Source organism: Octodon degus, unplaced genomic scaffold (assembly GCF_000260255.1).
Source record: "Octodon degus isolate 3935 unplaced genomic scaffold, OctDeg1.0 scaffold00027, whole genome shotgun sequence".
Lineage (NCBI taxonomy): Eukaryota > Metazoa > Chordata > Mammalia > Rodentia > Octodontidae > Octodon > Octodon degus.
Window position 1 is genome coordinate 1,029,151 of NW_004524603.1, and position 21,089 is coordinate 1,050,239.

Below are 21,089 nucleotides of genomic sequence, written 5' to 3' on the forward strand. Positions count from 1 at the left end.
GCAGGCCCCACCACCCCACTTCCTCGGTCCAGGCATTCCTAGGGCAGCCAGAAGGTTCCCATCCTGTCAGCGGTGGTCGTGGATACAGAGCCCTGGGTCCTCTCTGCAGCGAGATACCTTCCTCCCTCGCCTTCCTCCAGCCCTGTGGAGCAGGCCAGCGCCTCAGCTCCTTGGCGCCCCCTTTCCCAGTGCATGCTGGGAGCCCCGGCTTCCCACAGCCAGATGTAGACAGTGGTATTCGTGAGGGACGTCACCTTCCCCCAGGGAGGCCCTGTTGGGTCTCTTGTACCTGTGTGGTGCAGTGGCCCCTGCGGCCCTCAAGGGAAGAGGCAGGTTCAACTTTCTCCTGCTGTGCATAAGCCTGCATCACTCACACTTCTAGGACCCCCCCTCCTCCCTAGAACAGTGTCACAGCCCCCCCAAAATACACAGCGCTGCGTACACCGGGTCGGTACTGACCCCAGGTCGGCACAGATGTTGACTCAGCCCTCTTGCTCCTGCCACTCTGAGGACTGCTGTTCCCCTCCACAGGCCAGGCAGCCCCAGGCACCTCCAGCAGCAGTGTCAGTTCATCAGGGCTGAGTTTCAGGAAGGTAGGGAAACCCAGAGTCACGGCAGGACCACGGGCAGGAAGCATGGCGTGGTGGGCACATACGTCTCCTGTGGGCAAGGCTGTGGCTCCGGCGGTGCTGCCCAGGATGTCGGTGAGACGAGGAGCTGAGGGCAAGCATGTGGCCAGGGTCTGTGTGCCAGCTCAGGTGTGCTGTCTGGCCACTGCGGGGACCTTACTGTGTTCCCATGTGGCCTTTCCTGCAGCCCGCACGCACACACCCAGCCCTTCTAAGGATGGCCGCCTCACTGCAAGCCAGTCCCCTTGTTAGGGAGCCTCTGCAGATGAGGTCATGTCCTTCACAGCCTCCAGGGGATGTGGACACGTGGAGACGCAGCTCAGCCCACAGCAGAGCCCATGTGTGATGCCCGTGCCCGCGCGTCCCGGCAGCACAGGCTGGGGAGAGGCCCTGCTCTCTCTAGTGCCCGGGTGAGTGGCGCTGTCCCTTGTGTGCTGGGCAAGCTGGCATCTCCGGCCTCACAGCACAGCCGTAGCCCCCCTCCCTGGTCCTGGGTGTCATGCTAGTCCCCGCGCTCCTCACGCTCGTGTGGCTTGGCACCGCCTAGCTTGGGAACTCCTCCGTGCTCTGTCCCGGAATGGACTCATTTTGTTTTCCTTATCACTCCAGACTTGCTGTGTGTGAGCCCTGAAGCTGGAATTCCTGTCTCCTCTCAGTTCTGGAGCCTCCTAAGCCACTCGTGACTTAAATCTGCCCCTTTGGTGCCCTCTCTAGTGGAAGCGAGCTGGGCACGCTGCCCGCATCTCTGGGTCTTTCGTGCCCCCCTCGGCCCCTGCATCCTGAGTTCCGAGGCGTTTCCGCAGTCCTGCCTTCCAGTTACAGTGCCCGTCCTCAGCAGCACCTGCTCTGCGTATGCACCCTGTGACTGTGATGTCAGGGGCGTTTTTCACTTCTGTTGGTTCTTTGTTCTTTTTCAAGCCAGCCTGCTGCGCTGCTCCGCTACGTCATTGGTTTTCTCCCTGTGTCCTTACGGACCATGGGATTGCTTCTACCCCTGCGTCTGTGGCGTCCAGGGCTTCGTCCTGCCCTTGGCCGCTGAGCTGACTTTCTCCTGGTGATGCGTGGTCTGGCTGTGGTCTGGCCAAACACCCTCACCCCTGGGCTGTGGCACTCGGCTTCTCTGTGGCCCTGTGCTGGGAGCACTCTCGTAAGGGCTTTGCGAGTGCACCTGCAGAGCCGGGCACTCGGGCGTCTTGGGGGCAGGCCCCTGCTCAGCTCCTCCAGTGGCTGGGCCACTCACGTGGAGTCCAGTGGAGCTTCTGGCATTGCTGGGCCAGGGTCCTCGTCTGCGCCTTGGAGCTCGGTGCAGATGGGCCAGGGTCCTGACGCAAGCCCAGTAGAACACGAGGCCCCGCTTAGGTCCAGTGAACACTGTGCCCCGCCAGCCACTTGGCTACCCGTCCCCAGCAGCTTTCTCGCCTCCTCTGTCTGGAGACCCGGGGACCCGCCTGACCCCGGAAAGGCCATCCGTGGCATCACCCCTTCTCTGTCTCACTGGGAGCACGCACTGTGGGCTGCACCGCAGGGGCTGTGCTGCCTCTAATTTCTCAGCACATGGGCAGTGGCGTCCGAGAGCCAGCCTGCATCCTCCGTAATTGCAGACCCTGCGGGTGGCCTGGCTCCCACACTCGCCTTCAGGTCGGGCAGCCCTCCTTGCAAACCTGCACCCACACACTGATGCCAGGCGTGCCCTGTGGGCCCCTGGCGGTAGCAGCCTAACCGCGGAGGGCAGTGACAGTTGGTAACACGCGGGCTTCGGCACGGCTCGGGACACAGGCACAGGGTGGGGTCTGCGCGGCTGTGGCGTGGCTGGCATGGAGCTGAGGGAAGGTGAAGCATGTGCAGCGGGCTTAGCCCTTCTGTCTCCCCGGGGTGCCAGTGCTCTTGTCATTCCCCGTCCGTGCTCTTCTTCACACTCCTGCGCAAGGCCTGACCTCGGCAGCTTGCGGCCACGGGGCTGGGCCCTGAGCCGGCTCTGCTTCTGCCCTCCTGGCCCAGCCGTCCTGCTCTCCTAAGGGTCTGGGGAGGGTCAGGTGGTGACACCTCGGCGTGCTGGACTCGTGTCCCCAGGGCCGCCGTGTCCCCTCAGTCCTGGTAGTCCTCGTGAGTGCAGAGCTTGTTTCAGGAAGGTGAAAATCAAAACGTTCTACTTTTAATGACTACTTCTAGAGTTTCTGCAAATATTTTCTAATAACATGTTATAGAATCCAGTGTTTCCCATCTGCTTACTGGAGAAAAAGAATCATGCTTATGTCACTGTCTAACTGACCTTTAATGCACTCACTGGAATTCTTTATTCTTCCCAAAAACTTCATCAGAAAATCGTAACAAATGCATCACTGGTACAAAGCATAAAAGGCTGCTGCTCAGAAAAGACCTGCTGCTCTGGGACCGGTGCTGCTGCCTGTGTTGCTAGGCAACCTCCTTGCCCTCGCCCCTCCCCAGGCTTCCCTGTTATAACCACTGTCGTCATCCAGAGAGTAAAAATGTCTCCTCCAGGCCTCCTCGTGCGGGTGGTGATAGAAAGTGCTGGCCTCTGAGAGGACCGTGTCCTATAAGAAGGCTTTGGCCACCTGAACTTCAAGGCGGCAGTCACATCAGGGAAGGTAGGCGGGCGGCCGCTGACACAAGCGGCTCTGCTGAGATGTGGCACGCAGAGACCCCGCAGTGGCTCAGGAAAAGGCCTTGGAAGGCGGCGGCGCCGCTGCGTCCCCAGATGCCAGCGTGAGCAGACCCACAGGCGGCCGGCCGCACTGCCCCAGCGCCCAGGGGACAGAGGCTCTCATGGAGGCTGCTTTCTTCCCCGTGCCCGTGTCCGCGGTCATCTTGGAAGTGCATTTGCATGAGAGTCCTTTATCCCCTGTCCCCTGCCTTTCCGTTAACTCTCGGGAGCCCCAGGGGGCTCCCCTGTGAGCTTTGCACGTTAATGGGATTTTTAGGTAACTCACAGCATAAAGCACATTTCCTGGGTCGGAGAGACTGTGGCTGAGGGTGGGCTCAAGTTCTTCTCTTCTTACTTAATAAAGAAAGTACATTGATTGATATTAATAAAAAGTTGTAAACCAAATATTGCCGCATCCTTTCCTACCATCCAAGTTATAAACCAAGCAGAAGTACAGCTTGTGCCACGCTTCCCTTTCGTGGTGGCAGGATGGTGGCTTCTCCTCCTCCCTGAAGCCTCAGGAGGCATGAGCTTTCTTCATAAAGGCCAGCGTTGGCTTCTGTGTTAAACCATCAGCATTCAAACTTTGATTATCCAAATGGAATGAGAGCATTTAATTATGGCCAAGCAGAGAAGTTTAAAAGGATGAGAAAAGAATCAGGAGACTTTTAATCTGTTTAGAATGACCAAGGTTTATCTCTTGGTCTTCTGTGTCGTATCTTCTAAGATTTTCAGTCTTTTCTATTTATCTATGAAAATAATTACATCATCAGTGGAAATGAGGTACTTTATTTGTAAGTATTTGATAGGGGACGATTTCAGGAACTCCAGGTTCCATGGGTAGATGATTTTTAAACTTACAAGGCAGAAATCAGTAGAAATATTATAAAATAGAATTAAATCTTCTTTAGGCTTGCTTGAATTGGAGTAGTTGCCTACTGGTATTTAAAATCACATTGTCAATTTTTTCCTAATGTCTGCAGAGCAAAATCACAACAAGAGAAACACACAAAAGATATTTGGTGAAGGCAGGTGGTCTGGATAAATAATGTTCCTTTCATTAACATATTTCCCTTATTAACTGTGTAATTAATTGCACGCAGCCCAGGGAAGGCATGGAAATTGCATTTTGTGATATATCAAAGCTGACTTACGCGTCACACTTCCATACAATTTGCCATTAATGAAGCCCGAGATGGAAGCCTCAAATCTATAATTATTACTTACTCTTTGAATGACAAGCAAAGAATTTTATCAGCAGAATTTTAAATTAAAAGGGATTAGTAGTAAATGTTGAAATTGTTAATCTTTCTTATGAAAATAATTTTAAAGAAAATGTTTTAGTGGAAAGGGAGGCCCGAGGGAACCTCTGCGGCGAGCGCGGCCTTGCTGGACCACGGGCATCTGTCTGCGTCCGAGAGCAGCATGCAAGGGCGTGTGAAAGTGAGTGAGTGTCCTGGGGGGTCCGAGCCAATCGGGGATTCGAGGAACTGTTATCGCTGCCCACCCCTGGCCAGGCGTCTGGTGAGCTGGCCACGACCGGAGCCAGGGTCGGCAGAGGGCGAAGGTGGGGGAGTGCTCAGGGGAACGGGCACCCTCAGCTGCTGGGCGCTGGCATCGCCTCTGCCCCTCCTCATGGCCTCTCACTGCAGGCAGTGGACCAGGCGTGGTAAGAGGAAGTCCCCCAGCGGAGCAGAGCTGCCCAACGTCCAGAGCTGAGCAATGGGCAGCTCTGCTGGGCTGGGTGGCTGTGACGTGGCCTCACGTCCACGTTCCCACCATGCGTGACTGGCCCCTGGCCACACTGGGGCTCTGTTCTGCATCCCCAGCCCCAGCTGTGTCTGGACCCTTCGCCCACTCTGCAGTGGACCCTCAGGCAGAGGGAGTTAGCTTCTGAGGAGGCCTAACACACACTTTCCATTAGTCTGTGTCTAATTTTTCCTCTGAATTGGTGACACTAAGTAAACCACTAAGCTTACGGAGCTGCCCAGAAAGCACTGGGTGAGAGAGGGGCAGCTCTCTCATTTCCAGGAGCTCAGGAAGCCAGGCTGTCACAGCACCTTAGAGCCCGCAGCAGGCTCTCTGGGCGTCCCAGCTGGGCACCTTGCTGGACTGTCCTCAAGGGTCAGCCTGTCAGCACCAGAGTTCTGACGAGCTCTTCAGGAGGCTGTGCACCTTTCCCATGAAGGTGTGCAAAGGTGACTGATGTCATGCGCCGGTGAATTCTGCTTTACTCAAAATCTGAACACTCCTTGGTTTTGGCTCAAATGTGTGCTGAAGGGGCAGAGCCCCTACCACCTCGTCCCACTCGTGAGTCCGCCCTAGAGCTTTACGTCATCAAGCACGCAGCTCGAGGTCACAGCAGTCACTTAATACCTGGAGCCCAGCTGTCAGAAAAGGTAGCGCAGTGTCGCTCACCTGCCGGGACTGGTCCTAATGCATCCATGCCGACCCCGCGTGGGCCTGGGGCCAAGCCCCTGAGCACCCTTCAGGGATTGCCCTCTCTGTGGCAAAGTGTAGAGGACCCTGCAGGCCAGTCTAGTTATAGTCGTTCAGCGTTTATGTTGAAGATCTCGGGCTCAGCCACTGGCTGTCAGGCTTCCATGCTGCGTAGCGTACGAAGCGAGGCTGCGTACAACGGGTCCCATGGAAGCCAAGTGGTGCTGTCGGGATCTGGAGTCCTTCTCCCCGTAACCAAGCATGGAGGCCGTTAGAAATGCTGAGATTATTCTGACTTCCGTTCAGGCTTCTGACATTAGTCATTAACCAAAGTCTTCTCTCTCAGGTTGAGTCACAGATGTCATTTTTTGCTGCAATTACATGAGGGATAGAGTTTAAACTATTACAAAATACTTTGAAAAATAAAGGTTGCAGAAGTTTTAGGAGTGTAAGGGAGAACAGTTGGGTGATGTACAAACTTAAAACTCATTTCTTCTTCCGAATCCTCACAGCTCTGCCTCCTGGCGTCCCTCGCCCACCCTCACCCTGCGCGGCCTTCACGCCCTGCCGGGGAGGAGCCTTTTGAAGCGAGGCCAAGGGATGCCTCTTTTGCTTCAGGCGAAGCGCCTTCCCTTAGCCCTAAAGAACCCTGGGTCCCCACGGCGCCTGGCCGCAGGCTGGGCCCTGGCTTGCCTGCGTCCCTTCCAGCCCGAGCCCTGCCACGCCTGGTCGCTTCTCTGTGCCTGTGCTGCCTTCTGAGGCCACCGCTTGGTTCTGTCTGTCTGCACGTTCTGGGCGCCTCGGCCCACCGAGGAGGTGCCGGGTCAGACCAGGTAAACTGCTCCTGACCGGCCCACAAGAGGGCAGAATCCGGGCGACACCGCAGCTCCGCTGGCCGCTCTCGCCTTCGCCAGAGCTGGCAGCCAGGATCTCTCCAGACTCAACTCCAGGGTTATTCTTTCATCGGGAAGGTGTTGTGCTGCCATAATTATTTTCCATTTCTCATAAGCATACCCCTTTGTACTTTACCAATGCTCAGATAACCTTAATTTTTAAGATGTTTAAATAAGATAATAAGATTCATAAAATTGTTCATTTAAAATTCTTGGATGGGCCAGCCAGATAGCTCAGCGGACTCAAGCGCCTGCTTAGGCAGAGCACAGCCAGGGTTTGATCCCCGGGGCCTGCCGTGCCAGCCCTGCCCAGGGGGCACGCTGAGACGGCAACTGAGACTGGGTGTGGTGGTGTGCGTCTGTAATCCCAGCACTTGGGAGGCTGAAAACAGGAAGATGACTACAAGTCCGATCTATGTAGTGAGGCCCTGTAGACCCTGCAGACCCTGTACCAAATACATAAAAAATTTTTTTAAAAAAGTAAAATTCTTGGAGTCTCTCAGAGAGTGGCGGCTGGGCGTGCCAGGGCATAACTGTCACCATCACTGTTACTGTGGCCACTCAGCTCCCTGTCTTCCCACAGGAGACCTCTGTCCCCCACACACATACACCAGCACCACGCAGCACTGGAAGCCACTAGTGTGAGGCAAACTCACCCTGTGGCAGAAGCAGCGCCCAGTGCAGGTGACAAGGACAAGGGGACTTACTTTTTTAGGTTTATCAATTAGAACATTTCTGGACTAGAATGTGTTCGTTAACATTTTCCTCCATGCACCTGCTGTGTGTCTGTGAACTGCGGTTTTTCTTTCTATAAACCCATAATGTAGAGGTCAGCGGGAGCCCTGATTTATTGGGGGTCACTGTGCCTTTAGAGGCCTGTGAGCTTTGCCCTCCGAGGTGACCCTGCAGGCCTGGGGTGTGGCAGAGCAGCACACATGAACCCCTGCTCCATAAAACACAAAACGAAAACTAATTGGACCCAGAGATAGGGCCACCCTCAGGCCTCCGGGGACATCCTGCAGGATGGGCATCAGGCCTCCCTGAACCAATGTCGTCTCCCAGTACTGGACTTCCGGTCTTCTGGATCTGGAATGCCAAAAGCTAAAATTACACAGTAATCAAAATGTATTGGGGCTGGGGAGATGGCTCAGTAGAGTAAGTGCTTCCCTGGCAAGCGCAAGGGCCTGAGTTCAATCCCCAGTTCTTCCAAAAAAAACGTATTAAGTAAGGTGCCAGGTAATTGAGCTCTGCTCAGCGGGGACTTAGCCAGCGTCTGGGTCCTCCTACTCATCATTGTCTGCAAACTCACCTCCTCCCTCTTCCAGAAGCACACAAGAAATCGGGTGGTGAAGGCCTGGCCGCGTGCCATGTGAGGGTCTTGTCACCCCAGTCCACCCCATAGTTCTCCGAGGGCTGCACGCCCCACTCTTGAGCTCCATTTGAGAGAGAGGAGTTCTTAGCTCTTGCACATCTTTTCTTGTTCAAGTATGAAGAGGATTTTAAACAAGATGGGTAACTCAGTAGTGTTCCTGCCTCAACCCCAGAGCACCTCGCTCTTGGGACCCCTTAGGACTGCTTCGTCACTGTCACTCACTGCCCTCTTCTCCCTGGACCTGCACGTCCTGGGGGACTCCCAGAAGGCTTTCCATTTGAAAGCATCTGAAATTTTCTCCAGACTCAAATAATTCAGAGCTTTCTGCCCTCTCTCCATTCTGTTGGCTGAAGCATCAGGGAAGGAATTCACTTCTCAGTTATGTGGAGACGGCCGTTTGGGCAGGATTCGGGCCTCTGGACCAGCGGGGCACCTCCGTGGTCCTGAGCAGGGCCATGGGCACCACAGCGACCCCAGATGTGGCAGGGACTTGTGCATTTGCATCAGGGCCCACGTGTGAGGGTTTGCTGTCCAGCCACACCTACCTGTGCACCCCCAGGTCCCTGGGACACAGGAGCCCCTTCCTCACTGGGAGCGCCTCGTCCTTAGAGAACTCCACAGAAGCCATGTTTTCAGTGCAGTATGCAGAACAAGCCCCTGTGAGTGGCTTTCTTTGTTCCCTCTCGTTCCTTTGGCCCTGCACCTCCTCCTTGGGTTGGTAGAGAGAACCAGGATGGTTTCCAGGGCCAGTTGGCTCCTCAGAAGCCCCGCTGCTCACGTGGACGGTGGCTGGGTGGTGGCCAGAGGGGCGGCGTGGGCACTGCTCTGTGCCTGCCATCCTGGTCCGCATTCCAGCACCTCGCAGGATGTACTAACCCTGCCACAGGGCACGAGTGGCATTGCCGGGGCCAGCTCGGAGCCCAGACGCCGCCTGCCCACGGTGCTGCTGCCTCTGTGAGGGGTGGCGGAGTCGCCGGATGTGGCGTGCCTGCTTCCGCAGGCCTTCCGAGGCTGAGGGCCGCGTGGTGCTCCTCAGCCACTGCGCCGCCTCCGGCCTTGAGTTTGCAACACTGCTTTGAACTTTTAATGTCACATATTTCAACATGCCTGCTGTATGATGTTAATAAATGCTGTGTGATGTACCTGAGGCAGCAGCCTGTAGACAACCTGAGTGTTCTCCAGTGCGCAGCGGCTGTCCCCGCTCCGTGGTGTCCCCTTGCAGGGCCAGGCCATGCCACTGGTCCTCCTCTTGCGTTTCATATTTTTGCTTGAAATTCAAGTGTCTTACTTTAGGATTCAAGCATTTAGCATAAGCTTTTCCCTTAAGGCATCCATGAAGAGAGGTGATGGTGTTTATTCTAAAGATGAACAAGGCGCTGTTGCTCTCAGATAGCAGCAGAGCCACTCCTTTCCTGCCCATTTCAGAGAACGCAAAGATTTAAGCAGATCCTGTGGTCCTTGTCGTGAGAGGTGGCGTCAAGGTGGATGGCGTCCTTCCTGAGCAGAGGGTTTGACTGTGGCATTGCTAATCAAAAGGGCACTGGGCTACAGTAAGCACCAGGCTGGAGAAGGAAACGAGTCCGAGCTCTCCCAGTGTCAACTATGTCCACAAAACCTGCTTCCAAACACAGCCTCTGCTGTGGTAGACACATATATGCATCTTTTTCTTTTGGGAGGATACCGAGGACTGAACCCAGAGCCTTCACACAGAGCTACACACCAGCCCCTCTTTTAGTTCTCATTTTGAGACAAGGTCTTGCTAAGTCACCCAAGCTGGATTTAACTGGCAGTCCTCCTGCCTCAGCCTCCCAGAGGAGCAGAACAACCGTTCCCATCATGCCCAGCTAGACGTTCACCCCTTGCACCATCGTTGCAGGGGTGACATTTCCTTGTGATCATTTCTGCGTGTTCCATATCTGCAGAGCACAGAGCGCCGGGGTCTGTGATGACCCTTGAGGACTCTGCTGACATTGGAAGTCCTGGGGCATTTGAACTGAAGCGTCGCCAATGGGTTGGCAGCCTCTGGCTTCTTTGTGGCTGCTCACGGTCCCCTGCGTGTTAGTGCTGCGTGGAGGCGTTCATCCTCCTCGTTCCCGTGGATACCAATAATGGCACTTTGTACCAATCAGCAAGAGATGCCACAGTACCGCAACCTCTGTGGCATTCAGTGGACCCAAACTCATACTGGCCCAGCCCAGGCTGTGTCCCCACCCCACTGGGATTTCCAGCAGCACTGCAGCCATGAGATCTGCAGGCATGGTACGGATCACACCCGTGGCCGGAGCTGTGTGAACTCCCACGGGTGCCCAAGCCACTGTCCCAGCCTTTACTACCTGGTTGCCGTGAGGGGTGGGCAAGTGCAGGCCACATTTGCTTTCTTTGTGGAAACAAGTCAGATGCCCCAATTCTGCCACCAGCTTGGCCTTGGTACGTGCCAAGGAGGACACTTAATTCTAACAAGCAGAGTCCTCAATGCTGGGACGCTCCCGTCTCGGTGTGTGATGTGGCTGTGGCCCTCGGGGCCCAGGCCTTCCTGTGCCCTCACCCAGATGCTGTCTCTGCATCTCCTGGTGCCACCTCCTCTTGAGGTCATCGCAGCAGACCTTCCTCAGGAGAGCAGCGGGCCGGAGAGGGCCACCTGCGCGTTGGGGCGGAGGAGTCCCAGAGTTGCGTCCTTTGTGCCCCTCTCCTGGTAGAAAGCCCGGGCGTGGGCAGGAGGAGGAGGCTTTACTCAGTGTTGAGATAAACAGCCGTGAGCAGCCGGCAAGTTTGTTAGAGTACTGCTGCCCCCATCCACCCTGGAAAGCACGGAAACGCCCCTGCTTCCGTCTGTCGGTGGTGGTGTCCTGGCCCTCAGTGGCTCTGGCACAGCAGCCGTGAGCCACTGTCCCTGCCGGAGGATGGTGCTTGTCACCACTTCCTGTCCCATTTCCAAGCCTCCCGGGCCACAACCAGTCAAAGGTGGAGAGAGCCTCAGATCATCCAACTCCATGTCTTTGACGGGAACCCCAGGCCACTCTGTGTTGTCCACAAGTGTACACTCCACGGCCACAGAATGCAGAGTGGATATTAACAGAGTCGACCTTCAAAACCACCATCAGAAATATGGGCTCAATCCTCCTGCTGTACACCAGGATTCCTGTTTTATTTCGGGGAAAATTAAGGAACTGTAAGGACGGGGCCGCCCACAGGTGGACAGCAGAAGAACAGCGTTTCCAGTACCACATCCGCTCCAGCCAGCACCTCCCACTTTCCCAGAGCCCCCTCCATGCAGTCAAAGTCCCCCTACATTGCGAGGACAGCGTGTGACAGGAGAGCTCACCGTGTTCCTGGAACTCCCTCTCCTGCCCCCCAGCGCTGGCCTGTTGGCTGGAAGATGGTGCAGAGTCATACGGCTCCCACAGGCTCTGTTAGCTCACACGCGGCCTCTGCCCTGTGCCACTGTAGCCCCCAGGTATGCACAGCTCGGGACACTGCGTGAAGTGCTCCCATCAGTGTGGACGCCAGGTCTCTGTCTAACACAGCTCCTTGTCCAGGGCACCTGGTGGTCCGTGGTCCTCACTAGCTGATCCTGCTCAGAATCCTCAGTAAATGGCCTACGAGTGTGGGCCAGAAACATCTGGGGGGCAGCTGGCAGGTTGGGGTGAAAAGGAAAGTCATACGAAGCCCGGGACTGAGCTCAGGTCTTTGGGAAGCTGATGATGTCGTCCTCGAAGGGAAAGAGCGACAGCGATGCGCTGGTCCTCAGCACTGAAGAGGCCGAGGCCTGCACTGGTCTGGAGTCGGCTTCGGCCTGTGTGGGCTGGAGGCCCCCACAGTTCGCCCTGCTGGGTGTGGGACTCACACAGTCACGTGAAATGTCAGGGGTTTGGAGAGAGGTGGTGCTGTCCTCTGGTGAGGCCAGAGTTCAGAGCAGGCAGAGCTCCACCCTGGGGCTCAAGCCTGCAGGTGGGTCCCATGGTGTCCCCCAGCCAGAGCCCTTTGGAACCCGTGGTCACGCGTGGGCCTCGCCTCTCTGAGATCAAGCCCCTGGCGCCAGCCTGCAGGCTGGAGTGCTGATCTCCAGACCTCCATGATCCCCGGGAGTTCAGCCAGGTGGGCATCCTGACTGCTTTACCCAGCCTAGCCAGCCTCCTGCTCATCTTAGCCCTTCCTAATCAGCAGCATCCCCAGTAGGGCATCACCACCCAGATTGGGCACAGTGCACAGAGGGCTGGGCACGGTCCCAGCTGTGACCCAGAGGAGGGTCCTGCTGTGTGCACAGGAGGGCGAAAACGGGCCAGCCTAGAAGGACCCAGCCCTGGCTGGACTCTGAGGCTGTGGCTGGGCCACAGGCTGGGAGCCACGCTTTTCACAAGCTTACAGATGGTGCTGCAAAGCCAAAGGCAGGAGGTGCGGGACACATCTCGTGAGACTGACCTTCTTGAGGTCTCCATTCTGGGAAACTTCTTAGTTTTACAGGACTCAGGGTCCATGTCTATGGGTGCCCACTGCAACGTGAGCTTAAATCTGCAGTACAGTTTACCAGGAATCATGCAGTGTGTCCCCGCCTGGGCAGAGGAACTGCAGTACAGTCCATACCTAGGAAAAAATAAATCGCAGAGAGCTTGAGGCCACAGGTATAGTATAGAGTAGAAGAGACAGCTGTTGGGAAGAAGGTGTGTGGCGTGGCGTAGGGCTGAGGCTCAGCCTTGCAGCTGGACCTGGGATTCAGGGTAGATTCGACCTGGCAGCACCACCAGGAACAAAGCCAGAGGTGAGGGTGAAAGAGCAGGGGGTGGGCACAGGCCCTGCTGGGACAGAAAGCAGCGAGTCAGCGAACACTCTAGACCAAGGGTGGAGCTAGTGTGTACCCCCTGGTGGGTTGATCTGGGTTTTTGTTTGTTTTGTGTTTTTCTGCAGTACTAGGACTAAAGCCAGGCTGCTCCACTTCTAAGCTATATTCCCAGGCTTTTTTACTTAGTACTTTCTTTTTTTTTGGGGGGGGGGGACACTGACTGCCTGCCCTGGGCTTGCCCCTCCGACCATCCTGTCTCAGCCCCCGGAGCAGCTGAGCTTGTATGCACATATCCACCACGCCTGGCCTTTGCTGGTTCCTGAAGGCTTTCACAGGAGCACAGGCATCTCCTCTCATTCCCAGTCACCTGAGGCTTCTGGAAAGATTATCTGGAAAACTCTGGAACTGTGTTCCTGAGTTTCAGGTTGCAGCCATGCTGAGGAACAGGGTGGACTCTCCAGCCCTCCTGCCCACCCTGCCCAGGGCAGGCACTGTGCCTTTGTCTGACCTCTGCACACAGTGCGTGCCACCCGCACGGTCTCCAGGTTGAGTGCACGGTGCCACGGGCTGGGGTTGGGGAGCCCTTACTTAGCCCTAAAGCACGAGGGTCACAGTGCTGGTTGCTTGGATACGCTGGGAAAGAACGTCCTGTAGGTGGAAAGGTGACAGCTCCTGACCTAACAGGATCGGGTAAGCCCCGGGCTGCAGGGGCTGTTGCTGCCCCGTCCCTGTGCTCAACCCGCAGTCACACTCACTGCGGGCCCTGTGTATTGTGCGCTGTGTGCTCAGTGCTGCCGCTGCTCTGGGAATCCTGTGCTCTGCAGAGAGGCGCCGCCTGCTCTGGCCTGCTTGCTCTGTAATGAAGGAAATGAGAGGCTGGTGTGACTGAGGCCCCCAGCCAGGGCAGAGCCCCCGTGTGCTGGAGTCCAGGCTTGAGCCACAGAGCTGGCGGCTAGAGCCAGGGTCCAGTTGTTTACCTTCCCTGGTCCCTCCTTGTATGAAATGTAAGCCTCTTATCGGCACCTTTTCATCTTAAATAACAGAAATCTATAATACTGAGAATGCCCAAGCCTCAACAATGGTTGCTATTCAGCTCTGAACAGAAAGCAAGCCCGGCCAAGTACAGGAAAGGACCGGGTCTGAAAGCCTTTGAGTTTGCGCTGGGCGCTCAGGTTGTTAGAGACTTCGGTTTCCATTCGTGCCCCGGTTCTCTGTTCTGCATGTGCTATTTATGTGACAAAGACGTTGCAGGCTTTTAAGAAGCTAAGCTCTCCCACCCCAGGCCCCTGCACACGCAACGGGCCTCTGTGCAGTGAAAGCCTTTGGGGGTCTTCCCCCCAACGCCTCCGGCGGATGCCCATGGGCAGGTGCACCAGGAGCGGCTGACGTCCCGCGGAGCATGGGCTCTGTCCTGGCCATGGCTGTTCCTGTCCGGAAGAATGCCGAGTGATGATGACATTTTCTGGTTTTGCTTTTATTGATTAAAATGTGTTATTTCACCACAATGGCCAGCTTCCCCCCAGACTGGCGAGGGAGAGGCATCTACCCACAACCACAGGAAAGAGGCGACTTGGAGGTTGTGGCTGGGCCGACCATAGCAGTTGCTGATAATGAATGATGGTGCCTAAGACTGTTAACAGAAAAACACAGAACACACCGAATCCAGTTGTGCAAAACAGGCAGACAGTGTGGCCAAGCCGTGAGTGCCGAGAGAAGCTCTTGGCGCTATGTAATATAATCGGGGTCACCTGAAGATTCCCGACTTCCAGGGAACGAAGTCTGTGTCTTCCCTCCTGTTGCCGAGCTTGCCGACCTGAGACTCACTTTAGATTTCTCGCTGTGCTTTTAGAGGTGCGCGTGAGTGTGCATGCTTGCCCTTGTCCTGGGGAAGCTCAGTGTGGGAGATTGAGCCGCACAGTGCGCAGGGCCCCGGGTGCCTCTGCCCCTGCAGGTGACACCTGAGATGGCCCAGACCTGCTGTGCCTGCAGTGTGCTGGGAGACGCTCAGGTGTCCATGTGGCTTTTCTGAAAAGAGCAATTTCCAAAGCACAGCAGGACAGAATCTTCCACCAGGCACCGAGGAAAGTGGCCACACATCTGCCTGGGCCGCACAACCTCAGGCTGAGCCGGTGTGGTCATCCCGTGGTTTAGATAACGCAGCCAGCCACAGGACTTCCTATGCTAGAAAACTGCAACAAGAATGAGTATTTGATCTTCTGTAACGGTCATCTTTGGTGAGAACAGCGTGCATCCTCCACTCTACATGCAGCCATTGGAAATTCGCCTTGAATTTCGCTGTTTCACCATACAGGCCATCTCCGTGGGTGCCTGCTCCACACTAGGCAGACCAGAGCGCAGGATGCAGGGGTGGTGGGTAGAGAGGCTCACGCAGGGCCATGCCAGGTGCTGGCAGCCAAGCCTTCAAGCAGGCAGCCTCAGTACCCCAAGGCTGCCCTGCCACGTGCCTGTCGAAGCTCCTCCCTCTCCCAGGGAGGGCCCCATGTGCCATCTGCAGCCTGGATTCCTGGGCCATGCCCACCAGAGCAGAACAGAGGGGTGCTGGCTGAGGGACGGCCAGTCTGGGTGGACCCCTGCCTGCCCCGCTGCACACATTTGCTCAGCCTTCCTGCTCTGTGCCAGGGCTGGAGAGAATGCAAGGACCCATCGCATGTCAAGGCCACAGGGAGGCAGACGGGAGGAGATGTGGCCCCCACCTGGCCCTGGTGCCACCTCTGCACACTCATGAGTGCGCGCGCATGCACACACACACACACACACACACACACACACACGCCTGTATCTCACCGTCCTGTGTGAGCACACCTGAAACCCCAAGCGTGGGACTGACGGGGCTGTCATAGCAGGTGCCAGAGCTGGTGTGGTCCTTCAGAAGCTTCCCGTGGCCCAGCAGGGCATCAGCCAGATGGATCGTTAAGGGATGGGCCAGCATGCTGGCCACGCGGAGTCCCTGTGGTGGGCATTTGGGGCCTCGGCGTCCCTGGGTGCTTCTCGTACTCTGGGTTTGCAGCAAGAGCTGGGACATTTAGGGTCAGAGCAGCAAAGGTCATGACTTTGTCTTTTAGTGCTAGAACATCCTGACACGGGCTCAGCCCTGTGTGCATGGTGCCTGAGGAGCAGCTTCCTGGTGGCATCAGAGGAGCATGCCCACGCTAGAGGAGGCAAGCTCTGTGTGGACACCAGCAGGAGGAGCAGCAGATGAGGGACAGGCCAAACTGTATGGTTGGTGACTCTCGCTGTCTTCAGGGAAAACTAGTTCCCAAACCCTGTCTCGTGCCTGTGTTTCTCCATGGATAGTGCGTGTGCAAGCACGCTTGCATCTCACACGTGGGTGCCTGTTGTGGCACATGCAGCACATGTGTGCCAGCACTGCCCCGGAAGATGACAGCTCCTTGGGAGATGGGTGTGCTGGGAAACCCAGGCAAGTGCCCGCACTGGCTCTCCAGAGTGCAGGAGTGGTGGCTGCCTCATGGCTGTGCCCGGCACAGCACCGCCACCTGCTCTGAGCCGCAAGGGTCCTGCAGACTGAGTGCTCATCCCAGGCTAGACATGACTCCGATGGTGAGGTTGCTGTCCAGCACTGGGCTTCCTGTCTGTCAAGTAGAAAATTTGGCAGGATTCTTACCAGATTCTTACTCATGTCTGTGGGTAGCTCATGGTCAAAAAGGAGAAATCAGATGATGGGCGTGTGATGCCTATCGTGAGCTCGGTTCATCAGCTCTCGTTAGGGGGCTTTGCGCAGTGTTGTAGCCTGTCACAGCAGGGCTCTTCCTCGCTGCAAATGGCGTCACCGTGTCTGCTGTGCTCACCTGGGCAGTCATGTCCTTGGGATGCTTCCAGGCACCAGCACCACCGCCCGTGCAGCCCTGACCCAGAAGCCCCAGCCCTGTGCATTGTCCTCTGTCCCTGTGCAGGGCCCTGGTCTGGCTGTCATCCTGCGCCACTGCGCCTCACCCTCACATGCTTTCCATGCCAGCTATCAATGTGTCAGGGTTCACACTGTGCAGACAGGGCCACAAGACGCAGGAGGCTTGGTGCCCAGGGCTCCGAGGGCCCCGGGCTCCTCTGACTCTGCTCCCTCACAGGCCTACATGGAGGACCACCTGCAGAACAAGAACCGGCTGGAGAAGGAGTGGGAGGCACTATGCGCCTACCAGGCGGAGCCCAGCAGCTCACTGGCTGCCCAGAGGGAGGAGAACCTGGCCAAGAACCGCTGCCCGGCCGTGCTGACCTGTACGTACCTGCAAGTGTCTGTGGGCTGGGGAAGGAGGCAGGGTGGGCCCAGACTCAGGCTACAGAGCCCCGCTGCCCCGTGGCAGACCTCATCCCTGTGGGAGGGCCCTGTTCCCTCTGCCCTGCAGTCACAGCAGGGCCCCGGGAGCTGCAGCAGGTGGCCAGTGCCAGGCTCCGGCTGGTCTCTGTGGCCCAGCCTGCACCCCTGATGTGGGGTGCGTGTGAACAGGTCCAGCGCCCAGCCTTGCACCATCACCCTGGGTACCAGGAGGCGGAGTGGCCGCTGCAGCATACCAGAACCTGATGGCAGTCTCTACAAACACTGAGGACCCACTCTGGCCAGATGTCTGTCTGCACTCAGGGACCCAGGGGATCGGGGTGTGCTGGGTGTTGTCAGGGTGCAGAGCCAGGGCGGGAGGCTGCAAGCATTCTCACCGTGCCTGGAGCCTCCCTCCGCTCTGGCCCCACCTGTCCACCAGGACTTTGATCCACACAAGGAGCCCCCAGATGCTCTGTACAGCTCCATCCACGGTCAGCTGTGGGAGGGACCAGTAGCCACGTGAAAGCACCTGGGACGTGGCGTCAGTGCAACAGGCAGGATGCCCTGTGAGCTGCACAAGTGATGCAAGGGACTTTAGTCACACAGCCACAGCCAACCCACAGCCCCCCACACATCACAGCCACGCTGGAGACTATGGTCACCGAGGCGGAGGGCCTGTCCTGGCCACTGCAGCCATCGGGGCCAGCTGGGCACCACTAGGCCCGGCCTCAAGCCCTGGCAGCTGGCCTGGAACAAGCTCCAGTCACCGCCACCCCCAAACACAAAGGCTGCGCCGCAGGAGCTACAGGCTGCAGAACCTGTCACAGGTGTGAGCCGTGGGCTGGGTCTTCACAGAACAGCACTGACTGGCTGTGGTCGCTCCTGGGGCTTGCACTCTAACCCACTAAGCGAAGCTTATTAAGCCCTAGTGTGTGTCAGTGGCTGCAGATGATGAGCCAAGTAAGGCCACTGCCCCCAGAGAGGGGCTTCTGGCGGGGCACAGACGGCAGAGGGGTGGGGAGGGGAAGCAGGGTTGAGAGGCTTTCGGCACACCTGGAGAAAGGAGGGGGCGGGGCATGACCGCGCACTGTGCTCCCAGCACTCTGGGAGGCTGAGGTGGGAGGCTGCAGGTGCAAATCCAGCCGGGACAACTGCGCCAGACCCAGTCTCGAAATAAGAAAAGGGCTGGGGACCTGACTCGCACAGGCCTAGGGTGCAGGCTCTGAGAGCAGCCGGGCAGCAGCGCTCACATCAGACTGCTGGCGTCCGGTGGGGACTTGGCTCACCAGCTCTTGGTCAGGACTGAGTCCAGCCTGCTTCTAGGGGACACTCCTTCCCGTGCCAGCCAGCCCAGGGCAGGGTCAGACTCCAGTGCGTCCTTGCCGTGTGTCTCTGACCTACACAGCCCTGGAGTTACATTCTCCCTGCTCCCGCAGGGACCCTGGGCCTCTCTCATATCGCTGTCAGCCACGCAGGTGTGGCTGGCCATGGGCCCCACCTGCTTGGGCTGCATGGCACCTGCAGAAGCTGGTGCCAGGAGGACACAGGCTCTGATATGTGCCTTTGACTTGCTCCTGTGACCTGGTCCACTGCACGATATTCTTGGGTTCCCACAGTTTCCTGAGAAGGGAAATCCTCCCTATGCACCCCGGCCTCCTGTTCTGTCTGTGCCGCTGCCTCTCACCAGCCAAGTGCAGCAGAGGCCATCACCTGTCCCCAGGAGCAAAGCCACACCTGTCCCTTCCTTGCCCAGCACAGTGTGGTCTCTGAGCATGTCCTCCCACTCGCCCTGGGCAGCCCCTGCCCACCCTCCCTGCTCCATGCCTTGGCCCATGTGGTCCTGTCTTTGTGCGCCTCCTGGGGCTGAGGCTGCAGGATGCCCACAGCAGGCTTCTGTAGGCTCTGGGTCCCTCCCAGCCCTGTGTCCAGTCCATGGAACAGTCTCAAGAGGAGAAGGCTACTGACACTTGTGAGGTGCTTGGCCAGCGCTGGTAGCTCCTCATTGTGTCATCTCGGAGGTTTGAGGCACTGAACGTGTTCATGCGTGGCCAGTGTCTAACATGGTTAAAGAACAGCTTGTTGTCTGCCTCTCAAATTAAGAACAGGACTCTGATGCTATTTTGGGGTGCTGTTTTAAACAGAAAAAAAACTCTGGTTCTGTATTGGAATAAACAGAGAGCTGCAGACACAAACTGTGATGGGAGTTTTTTGAGAAGGATGGAGCCTGCAGACCAGGGACACGGGCAGACGGAGAGACCCAGAAGGATGGAGCCTGAAGACCAGGGACACGGGCAGATGGGGAGACCCAGAAGGATGGAGCCTGCAGACCAGGGACACGGGCAGATGGGGCCACCCAGAAGGATGGAGCCTGCAGACCAGGGACACGGGCAGACGGGGAGACCCATTCTCATGTCCTGAAGGCATAGTGGCCAGACAGGGCAGAGCCAGCCTAGCTCACAGCCCCCGAGACAGGTCAGCCTCTGCTTCTGGCCCTCGGGGTCCACCCAGAGTGAGGACCAAAGCCCCCAGCATGAGGCCAGTGCTGCATGGTGTCCACAGTCTGTGCTCCTGCAGGAGGGTGGAGTTGGCACTTCCACAGGTGCCCTTAGCCATGGCGGTCCACGTGGGCAGCTGTCCCTGAAACCCGGGTCTTGCCCGAAAGGACTGTTGCTGGGTCAGGACACCCTGACCACCGTGCCCCCTTCCACACTCTGTGGGTATGACAGAGACCTGGACCTCGAGCTGTATTTTGGTGGCGCCCTGTTCAAGACCATGGTGACCTGGGCCCTGAGTGCCAAGCCCCACCCATGCTGCCAGCTCCGGTGTTGAATACTTTCCTCCCGTCTCCACATCACGACAGAACAGAGCCCAGGACAGGTGTGGGCCCCGCCCCAGCCAGCCACACTGACCAGGACCTACAGTCTGGCTTCCTGGGAGTGGAGCCAGGGCCCATGGTCCCCCCAGACCTCCAACTGCCCTCGGATCCCCCAGCCCCAAGCATGTGGACCCAGTGCCAGCACACATCTCCACCATGGCCCCAGTGCCTGCAGCCCTTGGTGCACCTCCCCTGTGTGAGTGAGGGAGCCAGAGCTGGACAGCCAGGGGTGTGCCCACAGCAGAAGTCCCCAGGGGTGCCTGGCCTCCACCTGCACAGGCACACATCAGAGAGGGCGGGTGCATCCCCATTCTGCTCCCCAGAGGCCCGCTTTCTGGGACTCAGTGTTTCCCCGTCCTGGGCTGGACAGCAGATCAGTGGTCACCTGCCACCTGCATGCCGCTACTTCCGCGCCACTACTGCCACGAGTCACCATGCCACATCTGTGTGACATGTGAGGGGTGCTTGGTTTACTCTTGGACATGCCATTTCAAAGTAAATTTCAGGCAGCAGACATCGAAGAACTTTAGCCTACAACCCCTGCAAGTGAGGACCTTCTACACACCTGCAGCCATTGCTGTGACTCGGGAAAGCGACGGCAAGCCACGCGTCGCCTGCTCACACTGTTCCCCAACAGCAGGCAGGTGGCTCCAAAACCACAGGGTCATCCTGGGATCTGGGCTGGTGTCCCAAAGGGGTGGCTGTGCTGGTTTGGCTGTGAGTGCTCTCCTCCGCTGTCCAGACCGGCTGTGCTAAGGACACCACGCAGTGACCCGGTCTCAACAGACAACCTGCGTGGATCCTGCTTCTGGGCGCCCGGGTCCCTCTGGAGGCATTCAGCGCACGTCCGGTGTGGTCTGGGCACAGCCCTGCTCCCTGGCACGCGGCCTCACCTGGGAGTCCTCTCTCCTTGCACACAGAGGCAGGTGGTGAGGCTCACGTGTCCACAGGCAGGCCCTGAATTTGGGTCGCACACGGGTCCTGTTTGGGAGCTGCTTTCTCAGAGACCTGTTGGGGATGCTGGCGATACCTTAGAAACAAGAGCAAGGCTCGAGACCGCCTCCTGCAGGTCAGTCGCCGCGCTGCAGCTCTGCTGGTGAGCTCGGAGAAGGGGAGCCAAACACAGGGTGTCCTCGCTTGGCAGCTCCCCA

At 57.5% G+C, this 21,089-nt stretch overlaps 1 protein-coding gene across 3 annotated transcripts in view; it reads left to right on the forward strand.

Annotated features, from left to right (window-relative positions):
* The window catches only part of Ptprn2 (protein tyrosine phosphatase, receptor type N2), a 553,794-nt gene that overhangs the window by 486,669 nt on the left and 46,036 nt on the right, over positions 1–21,089 (forward strand). For all 3 annotated transcript variants that reach the window (XM_023712770.1, XM_023712771.1, XM_023712772.1), the window contains exon 14: positions 16,876–17,023. In XM_023712770.1, the coding sequence (XP_023568538.1) occupies positions 16,876–17,023 (148 nt within the window). The remainder of the gene's footprint in view (positions 1–16,875; positions 17,024–21,089) is intronic.